At 34.6% G+C, this 18,538-nt stretch overlaps 1 protein-coding gene across 1 annotated transcript in view; it reads right to left on the bottom strand.

Moving 5' to 3' along the window:
- The window catches only part of CDC40 (cell division cycle 40), a 41,643-nt gene extending 23,616 nt beyond the window's left edge, over positions 1–18,027 (bottom strand). Inside the window, exons 1-3 of the mRNA XM_039870286.1 lie at positions 17,621–18,027; positions 8,857–8,943; positions 2,459–2,588 (exon numbers count right to left, since the gene is read on the bottom strand). Of these exons, the coding sequence (XP_039726220.1) occupies positions 2,459–2,588; positions 8,857–8,943; positions 17,621–17,809 (406 nt within the window). The 5' untranslated portion in view covers positions 17,810–18,027. The remainder of the gene's footprint in view (positions 1–2,458; positions 2,589–8,856; positions 8,944–17,620) is intronic.
- Positions 18,028–18,538: the final 511 nt, after the last annotated feature.

The raw sequence follows: 18,538 nt of genomic DNA, 5'->3' as shown, positions 1-18,538 counted from the left end.
TGGGCCAGCTCCTTTATGTCTTGTATGTAACACTGGCACAAACAGAAGGTTTGCTCCCTGGTACTTTGCAAATGAGAGAAGGTAACAGAAAGTTCTCATGGCCTTACATTCTATGTATAAGAGCGAGAAAAAAACTGTTTCTCTCACTATCTAAAAGGAATCACTGTCTGAAATTAGACAAGAACTTTCTATGAGGAATTATAAGACTTTTAAATTAACAGAAGCTATACTTGCTTAAAACTTGGGGGGAGGGAAAAAAAAAAACGGAGACTGCTAACCCTGAGGTTGATTAACTAGTTTATTGATTTAAATTCAAACAAGATGCTCTCAGTTGTAAGATTATAAGGGAGACAGATCATAATTTTTTTTGTTTTGGAACTGGCCACTCCCTCTATTCCAGGCTGCGTACTCTAGTATAGCCCCACATTCATTTTTTTTGGTCTTTAATTCACTAAATAATTCAGCCTGTGTCCTAACCCAACCCCTCCTAATGAAAGAGGCAAAAAACACCAGGTTTAGAAAAAATAAGCCCATTTCTTAAGCAAGGTCTAAAGCCAACCGAATAATTGAATAATTTTAAATACTTACTCTTTTCCATAGGATAATTTAAGAAGAAAAGTAGGTATCAGCATGTTTAACTGGGCATTTTTTCCCATTTGGTTTTAAAGGAGACTTTATCTAAATTATTAGATAAAGGGCTTAAGGCCCTTCTAAAGTCTATAAAGATAAGCAAAATCTTTAAGTATGTTTTATTATAAGCTAAAATATAATAAATTCACAAAGCAAAAGAGCTGATTTTTATGTGCTCCATACATACTTAAATGGGATCCCTTATTCAAGCAATGGGTACATGCATTTATAATCATTTTACTGGACTGAAGTCTTTTAGGTAATTTTAGAGGCACACAGTTAAGTCAATTATAACCTTGCCATGGTGAAATATGATCTAATAAATAATGATCTAATACACGATAATCGTTTTACAACTAGCTTCTAAGAATACATTGTGATAAATAATTAAGACTGTACTAAACCTCTAAACTAATTTACAGTGAATCCATTTGCATCACTCACTAAATAATAAAAGTAACTTTTTAACATTAGAATAATGTAAATTATGACGCAATCAAGAGATACTACATAGCTCTTAAAATTGATAAGCTTTGAGATTATAAAGTAACACTGAAATATGCTTATGATAAAATATTGAATAAAAAAGTGAGATGTAAAATTTTCAATTTAGAAAGATTACAACTCTGTAATACAAATATGAATATGAAAAAAGACTTGGAGGGATAAAGACCATAATGCTGAGTATAGACATTTTAGTATAGTGAGATTATAAATAAACTTCTTCTCTTTCTTAAATGTCTAAAATTTGTATTACTTTTTAATGAAAATAACTCTTATTAAAAAGCATCGCTAAAAATATAATATTGTATCTTAACTGTTTTTAGTCCTATCTTATAATAATGAATGTTAATGGTAGATGGGACAGAAAAATTTGTTTAGAACTTTAAAAAAAATTTTACTATAAGAAATAAAAGGAGGTACTAGAATTCTAACTGCAAAGAAAAAAAAAAAGACAATACTGCTGTCTAAAATGTGACTACTAAATTACTGTAAAAAAAATTCAGAGTTTTTAATTATTCTATTGGGAAAGAAATATCAGCATAAGTAATTAATTCATAAAGAAGACTGCTTCTACAACAGGCATAAAAACATTCTCATTTACTTTGCTCACCCACCCCTACCAAAAAGCTCCTTAAAGCAAAAAGGTGATCCGTATGTCTATCAACTTAAAGATGTGGATTATAGGAAGAGAAACGAAAGGCACTACCCAAAATGGACAAATCTGATATAAGTGATCAGGACCTATGATCTGTGTGGAACTCTTAACAAGGACATTATAAAGACCATTTTCTTTTACAGGGGATTCCCAGCCTTGCATACACATTAACTTTGTTACATCTTGCCATTGATAGGATATAATTATTTCATTCAATAAATTTGTGGCCATTCTATTTCCTGATGCCCCTCAGTGATCAATAGAAAACTTTTCAGGGTTAAAACCTGAGAAACAGAGTAAAGCCAACAAGTGTATAAGACAAAAAAACCAAAGTAACCTCTTAATCTATCCTGTCATTTACTAACTTCAATGGCAATCCACATATAATATACATTCAATAACAACTGTTCATTATCAAGTACAACAGAATATTGTTTTTAAGACAGCAGAATATTTCTAGCACTCAGAAGTCATAGCAGATTTAGAATGGCAGCTAAAAATTTACCTCCCCATTTGAATAAATATTTATAGATGTGTATAAGAAAACATACTACCCTTTTAGAAGGAATCCAGATTAATAAATTTAAAAAGACAGAAAACAGATTTTCTCACATACACGCATCCCTTCTAATAAAATCAAATTTGAAACTGTAAGTCTTATCACCTTACCATATGTGGCAAAAGTTCTTCTTTGCTGTTCAAACATGAAGTCATTGATATGAGCTGGTTCGGCATATCCAGAGAGCATATTTCTAGGCGCAGCCATTTGCTGTGTCCTAAAGGGATTTTCTGGTCCAAACTGCAGTGTTACAAGAAAAAAAAGAAAAAAAGAAGAAAAGAAAAACTTAAATTTTGAGAGTGTAAAGCTTGAATTACTAGAATATACAATGTACAATATATTTTCAACTCTAAAATCATCAGGGTTGACTAACCTATTTGGGAACATGCTCACGTCACTTAGTTCAGTGCAACTGGATGATGGCTGATTAGGACTGCTTGTCAGCCCCTAGGACAGAAGGAGGGGGACCTAGCGTACCCAAGTCTACATGTGGCAGCTTAAGTTAACTAAAATATTCAGAAATGTCACATTAGCCATATTTCAAGAGCTCAACAGCTACGTTTTGTTACTAGCTACGACACTGCCATCATCTACTATATTGTGTCATCGCAGGAAGTTCTACTTGACTGTGTTGTTCAAGATAATTGAGACTTACTATAGTTTTGTCTAAACCATTATTTGGGAGATTTTGGGTGACTTTCATATCAATAATGGCACCATGATGTAATTAAAAATACATTATTTCTCTACTAGATATGAGTTCCTCAAAGGTGCAGACTTAGAATCCTCAATACTTACAACAGTGCTTGAAATATAGAAAGCACTAATGAAGAAAAGATTAATCAGAATCCCACTGGGGGCAGAAGATAGTAAAATAGACAAAAATAAAGTGCTTGAAAAAGTCCCAAAGAAAAGACAATATAAATGTAAATAAAATTTCTCCACTCCGAAAAGTCACACTATGAAAGTCTTACACAAAATAGCTCCATTATTATCTGTTTATTATGCTTTGAGTTTCCGAAATGGCTTTCCAAATGTTATTTAATTTGTACAAAAATCCTGGAAAGTTACAGAGGTATTTCTTTCTCATGTTATAAATGAAGAAAAAAAGCCAAAGATGATGTGTTTTACCTGCCTTAGAGCCAATAGTTTTATTAATTGGTAAAACAAAGGCTAAAATAAATCCTAATCTAGCATTCTAATATAGCATAATAGTCCTTAAACATATACTCATAGCCTCTAACTTTTACAAAAATTGGGTAAAAAAATTACCAAAATATATTATATCCAGTGCTATTAACTTAATGCTATTATAAAAGGTATTGGGAAAATCCAACTCCTTTTTTTTGTTTTAAAGTAAAGAATAAAATGAACTTCCCACTTTGGAAATAGTGAAATTAGACAAGATATTTTTATTTGAACTCTAAAAGGTCTATTGTCATGATGAAATATTTTGACATTAGAACATCACAGGTCACTAATATTAGAAACTATCTTTTCTATGATACATTTCCAGAGCCTAAATATAAATTATTTATCTTCTTTTAACCTGAATATTGCCATCTCTAAATATTAACATTATACTATGCCCAAAAATCTGAATTTAAATGTCAGAGATGCCTTAAATTTCTTTTGCTTTAGAAGAAAATAAATTACAATATTCCTTTTTATTGATGGCTGTCATTTATATATTTAAAATAATTCAATGTTAAAATATCTGATTTATATATAAAGCTTTTATTGCTATTTATTCTAAATTATAACAGGATAGTACAAGACTTTGCAGCCCATATTAGTTCTTTCTGTGCTGATAAGTGGAAACAAAAGGAAAAAATCTAGATTGCCGAATGCTGGAATTCACAGTTAATTTCATTCAGTGATGAAATTTATTATAAAAGAAGAAACAGCTAGAAAATTAAAGATAATCAAATAATTTAAAAGTTTCCTAGATGCTCTACCTGCTATAGTCAGTTATCATCTACAAAGCAGCATGGGATTACCTCTGGGGGTAAAAAATCTAAAATGATAAAAATCCCTATTGTTCTTATTGTAACTCCTAACACATAATAAATTATCAATGGTGCTTATAATTTCCAATTTAAAAAAGGAAAACGCAATTTCCATAGTCTTATTTTATTAAGATTTTACAAAAAGAGAACAATTCTTCTATAGGCCATACACATCAAACTAGATTCATCCTTTAAAGAAAAATTCTCACTGCTAAAGAACTTTGATCTCTATACAAATATAGATCCATGTATTACAGTTAAATATATCTTATATGTGGTGCTATTCCTAACTCAGTCTAAAAATTTTAATATGCTTATGTTTTATAGATATTTAAGCTGAGACAACAAAAAATCTTCTAATGATACAGGAAGCTATTGGGGGGAGGAGCCTTTCACTTCTGGCTCACCTTCACTGCCAACTTACTGGCAGTTAGTGGTGACCTCAAAGACATTAAGTGTCAACAGATGAAGGCAGAGAATGTTATTTAGTAGGACTCAGCTCTTCCCAATTACTCAAAAAATGTCTCCCAGATGTTTCTGGTCTCTGTAAATATGTACCTCTTTTAATTCTGGGTTAAGCATTAAAAACAAAACAATGCATAAAACACACACAAAACTGATTTTTAAATACTTCTTCTCAACTTTTGGTAGTTAACTAAATATAAGTGTTAATTTGTATTCAAGTGATTAAAAAAAACACATTGAAGATAATTAGGTATAAGTATTAAATAAACAGTTTTTAGCTAAGATAATATTGAAGTACACTGTAGTCAATTGGAATCGTAATCTCCCATATAAAAATATATACATTTAAGTATTAATTCATATCATTACACCCAGAAGAATATATGATTTTTCTGGGACAGGTAAATATTCTTACATCTTTCACCTGAGTGGAGTAGTGATTTATTTATAGAGTTGGAAGAAAGCATTTTAATTTTTTAAGGCACTGGTTGAATAATCTAAGAGATCTGCATATTACAAGGCAGTGATTCTCTAAAGTCTTCAGTAGGTAGAGTACTTGAGTATCTGAGGATCAATGTCTTAGCAGTATATCATCACAGGAATTAAGAAATTTATACTAGTAAAAACTGACAAGCACATGAAATCCTAACCATAAGTTCACATATAATAAAATAAAACCCAAGTTATTGAATTAATAACCATACATATATTGTTGATAAGTTTTTCATTAATATTAACTGCATTCATCAATGTTTAGAATACTTGTAAACAAATTTTAAGGTGAGAAGTCTGTTGATTATTTTCTACAAATTTGAAAAAGTTCACTAAAATTCAATTTTACTGGAGGAATACTTCAATCTTGTAAGACATAAGAACAGTTTAAATATTCTTAGCATAAGAATATTTTATTAAGGCTAGTTCTATGACTTTGGGCCTCAGTTCCCTCATCTATAAAATAAGAGCTGAGCCATATGATTTTAAAGTTCATTCTAACATTAATATTTATAGCATCCGACACAGCCAGATTTTTAACAGTAACTGGCATTTTTTTCCTCTTAATTTTTACATTTTTTCTATTCCTAAAAGTACTATATTTTAAGTCTGAAAATCTCTCTGAGCTTATGGGTTTTATATGAGTCTAGAGAAGCTAACAAATTTACTTTCCTCTAAGCAGATACAAAAAAGATTGTGTGAAAAGAAAAATGACTAGACTAAAACAATGGCTATTGTCTTTAAGTTCTTTCTATAAATTTGAGAAAGTTTATCTGGATAACTAAGTAGACCATTTAGGAAAAGTCCTTGGTTACGTGGGAGAGACAATGTTTTATAAAATAAAATAGCCAATTCAGTTAATTTACTGAGCTGACAAAGTCAAAGGCAGGGGTATACCCACAATGGCCTTCAAACTGGTCTTCCAGTTATAGAGCCATTGTTAAGAGTGATCTGGACTCAAATTTGCAGGCAGTATAATTTGAGACTTGGTTTCCTTGCTGTAAAATAGGGATAAGAGTACTTACTTCATAGGGTTGTAGTGAAGACTAAAAGAGATAAGGTATATAAATATATAAATCCTTCAGTATGGCACCCGGAATACAGTATAAATGGTAGCTTTAATTGTGCTACTCCCCCACTAAAGAACCTTACAAATCTATCATATATTAAATCAAGACCAAACTCTTCACCTTGGCCCCCAGAGCCCTGTGTAATATTATACAAAATACCATTCTAGTCTTACCTCCCCGTCTTCCCCTACTGATAATGACTAAAGCATTTCTTTTCTTTAGATCTTTTATGATTTGGCTCAAGTGTTTCTGTTCTGCCTGGAATCTTTCCCCCTAAAAGCCTTCCTAGCCATCAATGCTAATAACAGTAATATAAATAACAGTAAGGGCTAACATTTGTTAAATGCTTACACTGTGCCAGAGAGTTTCCTAAGCATATCATACATTATCTCATTTATCCTTATAACTCAGTAAAGCAGACATTATCTTCATTTGACTTATGAAAAAAAGAAGATAATCTCAGGTCATACAAGAACTAAAAAGAGGTCTGCTTAACCCCAAATCTCATGTTCTTAAATTGGACTGTATTGCTTACTTTAAATACTATTTCTCTCATGGAACTTTTTCTTATCTTTACAACCAGACGCAATCTCTTCTTTAATCTGTCTAGTACTTTAAAGGCACTATAGGAAACAGTCTAGGCTCTATCTTTTTAAAAAATACATTTAACATATCCTCTCTGGTAAAAATTAGCTTGAGGAAAGGGGCTATATCTTGTTTCTAACAATGGATTCTCAAATATGGGAATCTGAATTTCATCTAGCAAAGTTCCTAGTAACACTTTTCCAGACTGTGCCAAATTGTATAGATCCTAATCATAAAATTCAAAGTTAATAATCTGTTATGCCACAGACAATTCATTGGCCTCCAGGAAAAATTGTAACTTTTCACTTTTTAGTCTCATCATTCTTTTCTTAAGTTACTGACAAGCAGTGAAGTGTTCCTAACATAAACTTATTTATAACTTCCTAACATGAGGGGAAAACCCCCCAAATATTAAAGAATTGGTAATTCCACAAAGAGAATCCGCCTACTACCTTGTCAATATCACCACAAAAAATCTTGACCTTTTAAATTTTCTTGAATTTTGAAAGCTGTAATCACAAAGCATTATTATTAGTTATGCATAACATCCAAAAATTATAAAAAAAGAGCCTTCATAGAAAATATATACACTGACACATAGGAATGTCTTACATGACATTGCTTCCAAATTTTCTCATTTTCTGATTTCAGTGGCCCTATTTCACTGAAGTACTGTTCATTTAAAAAATCATGAAGCATATATGCAATATACAACCTCTCTTCAATATGCGGGCTAAAATGGTGCCAGGGAATATGGAAGAGCCTATAGTTCGACAAGTTAGAAAGATTTAAAAAAGAACAGAATAAAATTTAAAATGTACCACATTTCAGAGCATGAAAATGAGATTTTTGCTTACACCTAGAGAACAGCTAGAGCACTGTTTAATTACTAGCACTGACATCATTTCAATTGCCATATGTTAAGTGACTACAGAAACCAAGCAAGCAAATTGTGAAACAGCTTTATGTCTCTGCTTTATCAAAACAACAACAGCAGCAAACAATGACCATACAATAAAAAATGAAAAATATTAAAAAGTACCTTTTCCTCCACCAAGATGCAGTAAGGTTTGCCTCCTCACTTCCATCTTTAAAGTGCTTCTTAAGATCCTGCTACTGAAGGCTTTTTAAAAAAATAATGACCATTTTCTGACATTTCTATTTTATCAAGCATTCTTTTTCCTTTTTAAAGGCAAAATATCTAGAAATTTAATCTTTTCTACAAATGTTCCTACAATGGGTAATTTTCATGACTCCTGTTTTTTGTTTTTTGTTTTTTTTTTCCCTTCCTCATCTTTAATGCTTTCCTTACTATTTATCATTACCATCTTATGAAAAAAGAATCCATAAGATGTCTTACTCAGAGCAGGCAGTAGACATTGTGACTACTTTCAAGCAGTGGCTATGTCAGTGTGGCACCTTTTTAGTGTTTGACATAGCAGTATTTATAACTAGATGTTTCATAATATACTATGCATTGATGATGTTAATAAAGCAAATTCTTTTTCCCTTATGGTTAATTTGTAATACCCTTTACCAATACTGAGAGGAAGACATTAACTAAGTTCACAGCTAAGCATCAGATATTTTGAGATTTCCTTTTTCAAAAGACATAGTTCCATACTATCAGGTAGTTATATGCTGGTAGATAAACAACTGTGAATTCTTAAAAGTATTCGCACAAAAACATATACACTATTTAAACTTATAGAGAGCAGAAGGATATGTTTTCTTTTTAAATTGAGATATAGTTGACATATAATAGGATGCATTTTCTAAAAGTAGTATAGTTTTGTGAGAAAACGGAAAATTTCGCTGTTGATCTACCTATGTATAATTTAAATACTTTAGTAAAGGCAGAATCTTATATATAGTATGTTTTCTCACCTCAGGAGCAAACATAGTCTCATAGGTAGGATTATACTGAACCTCTTTGACAGCAGGGTCAAGGTGAACTCCAGTCTCCAAATCTTCCTGAAAGAAAACCAAGTGAACATTAAGATCTGACAATTTTATTTTAAAACTATATTAAGGTCACACTAGCTATTTTAATACCAGTTTTATGATTAATGCCATATAACTAATAATTCTACTAATCAAAGACTAATAAAAGTAATATACATCAGTATAGAGGTTAGAATGCATGACAAAAATATTTTTCTTTCAAAAAACTGACTTTATCCCAACTGAACAAATCAGAAATTTCTAGATAAGTTAACACTACTCAAAGCCTTAAGAGTCCAACTTCTCTTTGTTATTAATTCAAAAGACCTGATTATCTGGTTCCAAATTCAGGAGAAGCACTCCTTTATTCAGCAAACCTTATTAGATATATACTCAGATGGCACTGGTTAGGGACTGCAGAGGAAACAAAAGGAAGTGACAGGGCCTAAATCTTCTATCGCCTCACTCCCCACAGGAGCCAGTGTGCTTCTTTTAATATTCGTCAGATTCCGTTACTCCTTTGCTCTAAACTCTCCAGTAGCTTCCGAACAAAAGATACAAGGATCATTACCAGTTCTCCTCAGAAAGTAAGTATGGTTCCCTAGGGTAGTTTTACAGGGCATTTTCATCTTCCTGTCTTGCCCTTCACCAAAGCAGGAAACCTAGTTTCTATACTTCTCAAAGATAATCCTTTGGGTATCCCTTAAACTTCCTTCCTCACTAGTTTCAAAATTGTATCTTTATCTTATCACGACTTCAATTTCTACTCCAAATTTTTATCTGCAGTCTTGACCACACTCCTGGCCTCTGGATCTACATATCTAAGTGCCTACTGAATATTATATGGATGTTCCACAGTATCACACTTGCTACGTCCAAAATAGAAGATATTCCGCCATGACTCCACCCTCAGTGACAAATAATTCAAACACTGAGTCTCACTAAATTGACCTCTGAACAATTTCTCCAACAACTTTACCCCCATCCTCCCTTCTTCACATCCCGGCCCCTACTATCCTAGTTCAGGGCTTCATCATATCTTGTGTAGTCTTATACCTCCTTATCTGGTTTAATATATCTCCACTTTTGTCATAATTGACTAATTGCTGATTTTTAAAACTATCACGCATTTTCATGCTTTCTGTGCTATTGGCGATGTTACTGTCTTTGCATCTTATGCATTTCCTTTTGTTATCTGACAATATGTCATCATCTTATTTTCCTTGATACCGTCCCTCTTTCTGGCCCAGGCAAACTGTTTTTTCGTCCACAGTCCTAGAGAATGTTTTATATAATGCCTAATGGCACCTGTGATATTGTATTATTTGTTGCACATGACCTTTACTTACATTTTATATCTTCACTGCCTAGAGAATGCAGGGCACTTGGCGCATGTTCAATAAATAATTGTTATATTAAACTGAAGAAAAGTCAAATCCATAAGGAAATTAAATAGAATGAAGGCTGCCCGAAACCACTGAATTTGGCAATGATATCACTAAAGACATTTGCCAAAACAATTTTGATAGTGGGGTGGAGGTATGGGAGGCCAGGTATAAGAGGAAGAGGTATAACTGAGGATTTAGAAAAACAAGACAGTAATAATTTTTACTCTTTCAAGACATGTGGTGATAAAGAAGAGATGGGATAACAGATTTAAGGATTTTCAGGGTGAATTCAAGTTTTTTTTCCCCTCTTGTAAAAAAAGACTAGGTCAAAGATTTAGTCAATCACAGACTAAAGAAAAGGAGTAGGGAGAAACACATGAAAAGGAAAGGATAATCAAAAGGGTGGTAATCTTGGAAGAGGTGGGAGGGGAGAATCCAGGACATAGTTGGAAGATTAGCCTCTGAAAAGAGAAAGCTCTTCTTTGAGATGAAATAGAGATGATAGAGACAAGAACAGGTGAGGAGTGACAGATGTTTAAGCTGGTGGGAGATGATGCTGGGAGTCATAGTTGATAATTTTCTTTTCTTCATGTAGTTAGGGGCACAAGCATCTTCATAAAGCGAGTATGGTAGCTTCATATTCATTTGTTCGGTCATAAATATTGATTGTGTGCCTATTATGTGCCAGGCACTGTTCTAGGCCCATAGAAATAGACAAAGATCCCTGCCATTGTGGAGCTTATATTCTAGTAGGGGACTGAGAGACAATAACCAATAAGTGAATTATATAGTTTGTAGAAGAGGGCGAGTGTTATATAAAAATAGTACTTAACATTACTTTAAAGTCAAGTGCCAGGACCAGGGTAAACACATTATCTCATATAACCCTTAACAGTATCTCTCTAAGTATTAGTAAGATTAAGTCACTTACCCAAAAGTACTAATAGAATAAATGAGAAGGGGAAGAGTAACCACAATGAACCATGTTATAGAGACCCAATTAGCAACAAACAAAAATGGCTGGCAGAGTATCAGTCAGGATTCTTAACTGCAAGCAGCTGAAACTCTCACAGTCTAATTAAACAGTATTGAATCCTGAGTTTCTCATAGCATTGCCAAGAAGAGTGGAAAATCATCTTAGGGAATTAGGCAGAAATAAAGGGTGAGTATACAGATGGAAACAACTCTATATCAATCATATCAAAAACCAGTCCAATGAGGACAACAGTTCACTATTACTGAAAACCACTGCTAAACTGTTACCTGCTACTGGATGCTGCTGTTAAAACTACTAGTTTGAGAAACTAGATAATGTTGGTCACCACTGCCACTTAAAAATATTTCCTTGTTTCTTTGTGGATTAATTTTGGATTAGAATTGAGGTGGATGCATGTGGCTGACTGAGCCCAAGCTACAGTCCTGAGCCTTAGCTGGAAGGGAGCAAGGAGAATGAGAATCTGGGATTTCATTTCTGAAGGTAGGGGACAGGTAGGGATATTCTTCCCATTCAGACTCTTTAGAAAGGGGGTTCAAATGCTGGGCCACCTAAAAGAGGATACATAGATATTACCCTAGAGTGCACACTAGAATCTTCACTGTCTTTCCTAGGGCTCAGTAGCAAAACCCAGTACTATGAAGTTAAAAGGTTATATATAAATTGCTTATGCTGCATAAAAACTAAGTTAAATCCTTCATTTCTTACTAGTCAACGCCTAGTGATAAACTGCTTAAGATACCAAGAGGCTTAGACACATTCATACCTCGCCAATGGGTTTTATAGAATACAGTTGCTAGAATCACTTTATAATATGATTTACTAGCTCTTTCCAATGAAGGTTATTCTAAATTTGAATTATTTTGAACAGAGTACCGTGAGATACCAGGTTTTAAATTCAAAGTACAATTTTAAAAGAATTACTTTTTATATGAGCAATGGTGGCAACTAATAAAAAATATAACTAGCTCTCAGTCTCTGGATCCTACTAAAATCATAGGACAAATTGAACATTACTTCAGAAAATAAAGTTATTAATTTTACATTTAATTAGAAAAACCTGGACAACACCACAACCTTGTTTTAATACTCATGAGTAGTTCAATAACAATTGGGCATGCAATTGAAATTACCACAGAATTACAAAAGATTTCTATTCAGTTTTAATTATACATAAAAATTCAAGTGCAGTAAGTGAAAGGTACCCTATAGGTCAAATAAGTTTATCTTTTGTTTACTCAAAGAAATTTGAGAATGAAACTAAGTAATATTTACTTTCCAGTTCTTTACACATTTCTTACTATTAAATAAGAAAATAGATGTGAAAGCACTTTATAAACTATAAAACAGAACACAAATATTAATCTTATTATAAACTACTTTTCAATTTATGGTATAGTTTTTTCCCCCAGAAAGCAGAAACAAATAAACTTCCTAAAATGGGAGGGTAGGTGAATGAGATGAGAGAATAGAAATTCATATAAAGATATCCTTTGAGTTTGGCTCTTAACAAATGCAGAGGAAAAAGGCAATCCATTTGAAATTTACCATTTAAGAAAGATAACCCAAGAAGAAATTTCGAAATGTGCTCAAAATTAAAGGCAGAATTTTAATTTTATGCAGGTTGGCTATGTTAAAGCAAGGAATACATTGGGCGAAAAGCAACACAGTCATTGACAGAAATGAGAGAAAGCAGGTCTGCTTTCATTTTTTTAACTTTAAAGTTAATTAGCAACTCTTGTAACCCAACAGGGCCCATTACATGATTTTCAAAGTGCAAAATCTGACAATGTTGCATCAAAAAAATTTTTTAACTAGAAAAATATTCATTGCCATACACTGGAGAACACAAATATGTTTAATTGGGGTTTGAGAGTAAGATAAAAGGGAATAGGACTAAAATAATATGAGAAAAGAACTGAGAACTTCCCAGAAATATTGAAGACTCATATTCTAAACCAATCAATTCACAATTAAAGAAGCCCAACAAATTCTGAGCAGGACAAGTAAAAAGAAATCCACACTTGTGTATCACATAATGAATATAAATAATAAAAATATATTCCAAATAAAAGGGGGTTGGGGACAAGTGTCCTAAAAACAGTCAAAAGAAAAAAAGCCCAGCTATACTGACAGCTGACTTGTTATCAGTAACGATGAAAATCCGAAGACAGAATATTTTTTGCTGAGAGAAAATAACTGTCAGGTAAGGAAACTAAACCCAATGGAAATATCCTTCAAGAAAGAGTGTTAAATAAAAACATTTTAAAGATAAACTAAAACTGAAAGCAGTTGCCACCAGTTAACCCTCACTAAACAACATCCTAAAGTATGTGCTACAGAAAACCTCTTGCATGTGAGATGCAAAAATCAGCATCATTCGCTGTCATCTTTTGAAGCTTAAATACATATAAAAAATATAGGACAATAACAGCTAAAGTAGGGGTGGGAAGATGTGAATAAAAGTGAAGTGTTCGTGAACTATTCAGTAAGAGGCAAAGATATTGATTAATTTAGACATGTTTTAATTTCCAGGAGTAACCACTGAAGGCATAATTTAGAAATGAATACAAGAACGAAATGATAAAAAAAAAGTAATCAATCCAAAAGAATGGATGCTTAGCATACTAACTTTCTGCCTTCTTTTCTACTACATTTAAGACTATACTTAAATATTGCTATGGCTGTACCTTACAAGTTCCGATGAATGTTATTTTTCCTTATTCATAATATTTTCTTTTTTTGGCCCATGGGTTACTAAAAAGTACAATTTCATAATTTTAAAATACCAGAATTTTATAGTTACCTTTTTGAGGCTGATTCAGCTTAGATGCATTGTGGTCAGACAACATGATAATATGATTTAAAATTTATTGTGACTCATTTTATGGCCTAGTTCAGGAGCCCACAGTCTGTTTTTTGTACCAACAAGCTAAGAATGGTATCTACATTTGAAAGGGCTGAGGAAGGAAGGAGAAAAGGAAGATGTGATAGACTGTATGAGGCCAGCAAAGTCTAAAATATTTACTATCTGACCTGTACCAAAATTTGCTAATCCCTGACCTATGGTCAGCAAAACAAATTGTTTTATTAGTGTTTGAAAACGATACTCTGCATTGAGTGCTATGTTTTTTACCCCCTTTAAATTGTTTTGTTGTTTAGATTTTCTGTATCATTATTGATGTTTTTGCTTTTTCTATTAATTATTGAGAAAAGTATATTAAAATCTTCTGTGATTGTAGACTTGTCAACTTCTTGTAATTTTATCAACTTTTGCTTAAATATTTTGAGCTTAGATTACTGGGTGCATACAAATTTAAAACATATCCCTCTTCGTGAATGACCCTTGTATTCAGGGAAATGGATTAAAAACATTGCAAAAGTTTATACTCTGCCAAAATGCTTGCTATTAGTCACAATACAATTAGTCAAATACAAACGAATATATTTATATGTTTCACATCTCCTCCCTTGGTCATTTTTGATATTGTTTCATTAACTATGTGCAAGGTTTTTAGTGGGTTTTTTTTGTTGTTTTTTTTCATATAAGCAAGTGCTGGTTCACAGACTAGTGATGATCAATGTCCCTTACTCTATCATCATAGAACATAGATCGCTGGGGCGGGAGGCGGAAGGGTCTAGCCCAGCTCTGCTTCCAATGGACCTCTGGTACCTTAAGTAACCTTTCTGGATTTTCTTGACGTCATTGAACTAAGTTCTAGAGTCATCCCCCTCACCTCCACTCTATCAATATACATTGATTCTCAATGTACATGCTTTTCAAAAGACTTTTTTCACTTATTCTTTCATTCTTTCTCTCACTAAATATATTTCCCTTAATCTTGTATACTAGGCATTGGCAACATGAAAGCTAACAATGCAACTATCTCTGGTCCCCAGGGTCTCACAATAGTCCAGGGGAAAGAAAAAGGTTAACAAATTATAGGAATGTGGCAAGTGCTAGAGCTGAAGTACGAAAAGGTGCTAAGGTAGACAGAAGAGGAAACATGTGCAGGAGACTGAAGGACAGTATAGTTTGGTTGGGGGAAGGGGAGAGGGAAGGCAGGAGGCAAGGGATTTCTAGGTAGAGACTAGTATGGGAAAAATTTTGAGATGAAAAAAGAAGTCTTTTGAGCCTCTGTAGAGAGTTCAGCACGGGAGAATAACAGGCCTCATATGTTACAGAAGGAACTTAGTAATTACCCAGTAGGCAACACAGTGTCTTTTGGCAGGGAAGTGATGATTACCACTGAATTTTAGAAAGATCACTCTGGGTGCATTGTGAAGAAAGAATGGGGTATGAAACTGGGAGATACAAAAAGAGGAGGTAGAAAGACTAGTTAGAAGGTTATTATCATTGTTAGAAGAGAAATGATAAGAATCTGAACTACATGGTAACAGTAGAAGAGGAAGGAGAGATTTGATAAACATTACTGCATCACAATGGGCAGGACCCACTACCCAAAAGTAGGGGTTAAGAGAAAAAGTCAAGTCAAGAATGACACCGGGTAGAAGGAGGGAAGATACGAAGTAAGGCTGTGTCAGTGAAAACAGAGTGGAAGAAATTGATTTGAGAGAAATTAATGAAGCAGAAATGTTAAAACCATCTGAATGACTAAGTTCAGGTGCTGAGGAAGAAGGAATAGAAAGAGAAGACACTTCTATTCTTGCTTGGATTAATGGATAGGATCATTAATCAAAATGAGAAAAACAGGTGAAATGGATTTTGAGGGGAAAAAAATGCATTAATTTTTCTGCACACTGGATTGGAGGTGCCTCAGAACCATCCTGAGAGAAAAGTTTAATAGTTCTAGAGCTAGCAAGTTTACAGTTGGAAATAATAAAGATAGTGTGCCTGGCACTGTGCTAAATGCTTTATATGCTTTATGACGTCTTACAACTCCAAGAGTTTTCCCAAGAAAACTAGGCTGCTTTGCATTGAGGAGAAAATGCAATGAAGTGAGAGAGCTCCCAAAAGCTGAGCTGTGAAAGGAATGAAATGAAGACTCAGGAGGTTGCTGAAGGGCTGTAAGGTTGGGGAGTTTTAAGCAGTCTTTCATACCGGCTGTCCATTAGTAAAAAGTAAAGTTCATAAATAACTCACTAAACACCTGTAAAAGATGTAAGTTATTAACATTAGACTTGAGAACATCTTAAAAGCAAATTTCTGCACACTGCCTCCATTCACCACATCTTGAGCTTCTGATCACCCCTATTAGGCTCTACTGGGCCTATACTATTAACTGGTGGATGCTCTCCTTGGGCTTTAGACACACTTATCTTCCCTCAGTTCTTCAAACACTTTACCATCTAAACTCTTTACCATCTCAAGGCCTGCTGTCTCCTTTGCTTGGAAACGCTTGCTTTAGCTTGCACATGGCTGACTTCTTGTTCAAAGCTGATTTTTTCAGAGGATGTTCCTGACCAACCTACTGAAGTCATACTCCTACCTTATTCTCTACTATTTTTTTCCCCTCACAGTACTCAAACTAATCTGTGACCATTTTATTTGCCCACATTTTATTTGCTGCTTATTCCACTAGAATGTATGCATCATGATGGTAAAGACTTGTTGGCCTCTGTATCTTCAGCCTTTAGGAAGATTTCCTGGTAAACATGTATTCAAGAAATATTTGTTTAATGAACTATACAACCCAATTTCTCCCTCTATCACCTTTCTCATTTGGGATCATGCATACTGTTTCTTAAATCCAAGGCCTTTTCTCATTTTAAGGACATATATAATCAAAAGAGCTAATTAACATTTATTGCACTTTTACTATATACCAGGCTGTGTTATAAGCTTTATTTACATCATTTCACTAAATTCTCACAATAACCCTCTCATATAGATAGGTGCTTTAAAAATTATCTCCATTGTACAGGCCAGGAAACAGGAGGTTATATAACTTGGCTACACAAGTGGTAGAGCTGGGATCAGAATCTAGTTCTGACTTGAGAACAAAACAAAGTCAGCCCTTCGACTGACGGCGAAAACTAGTTTGAGAAGTCCTGAGTTAGCTTTTCTTATGTTCTAAGATTACATTTGCTCTATTCAGGCCACATCCTAATCCATAAATTCAGATTTCACTCCTTCCCACTTGATTTCTGATGGCCGGAGGCAAGAGCGGGGAGCAGTGGAGGGCTGTCCTGAACTTCCAACCCCCGACTTCTCCCAAGGAAAATGCATGTGGGAAAAAAGATCCAAGAGAGTTAGTAACTTACCTCCCAGCACTGAGGAAGAAGTAACCTGGGGCCATACAAGCGCTGCCAGATTTTGGAGCAGAAGCCAATTCCCGCACCGCAAAAAGGCTAAAGCGCTTACCTTAACTGCCACCTCTGGAGCCGAGTCCACCGCCACTACCAGAGAAGGCTTGGCAGAAGCTGATTTAGTCAAGTGCATGAGGGAGTCGGCAGCTGGCAGCTGACACCGTCCACCCTCACTGTCCGAGTCCGATTCGGATCCTGAACCCGAACCATAGGAAGCAGCCAGAGAGGCAATAGCAGCCGACATGACGGCAACAGAACTTCGGCGAACAGGCCCCGGCGGAAGAAGAAGCGGCTCCCAGGTCCTGACAGATTGCTGTGATACACATATACTTTCTTTGTTAAGAAATCATTTATGAAATTTTAAACAAATTAATTACATTAGAATAAGTACAACATAACTGAGGATTTGGAAACATTTGTCTAGGGACATAGAGAGAATTATAATAGCTTATAATTTTCTGGACCTTTTTAGCTAGATTAAAGATACGAATTCCTATATACCTTGCGGCCTCCAAGTCCTGCACTCCCGGCGTGCAGCGCGACGAGAAGTGAGAGAGGCACAATGGGAAATGTAGTTTGGAGTGAGGGGGCGGGGCGGGCAGGAATCTGTTTGACCCCGCCCCTGAGAGGATAGTTCATTCAATTGGCTATCATCTTCCCTCATTCCCTGGTTTAGCACTGTTCTCTCCTCCCCCTCCCCCAAACTGAGGATTAGGGCAATACCATAAAACCTCAGAAAAGGGGGGGGAAGATTGATTTTTCACCCCGGCTGATGGGTGAGTGGGCGGAGGCTGTGTTTCCCACTACCACTGCACCTAGGCACTGGAGGCTGAAGAGGACAGCGAGAATCTTAAGTTGGATGACCCTGACTGGCGGGGAATAGCCTCTGGGAGGAAGAATGGGAGGTTAGGTGACCAGAGTGCAGCGGTCCCCCCCTGCTTCAGGCGCGGGTCCCGGCGCCCAGTTGTGGAGC

Source organism: Pteropus medius, unplaced genomic scaffold (assembly GCF_902729225.1).
Source record: "Pteropus medius unplaced genomic scaffold, Ma_sr-lr_union100, whole genome shotgun sequence".
NCBI lineage: Eukaryota > Metazoa > Chordata > Mammalia > Chiroptera > Pteropodidae > Pteropus > Pteropus medius.
This window is presented reverse-complemented; position numbering and strand designations above follow the sequence as displayed.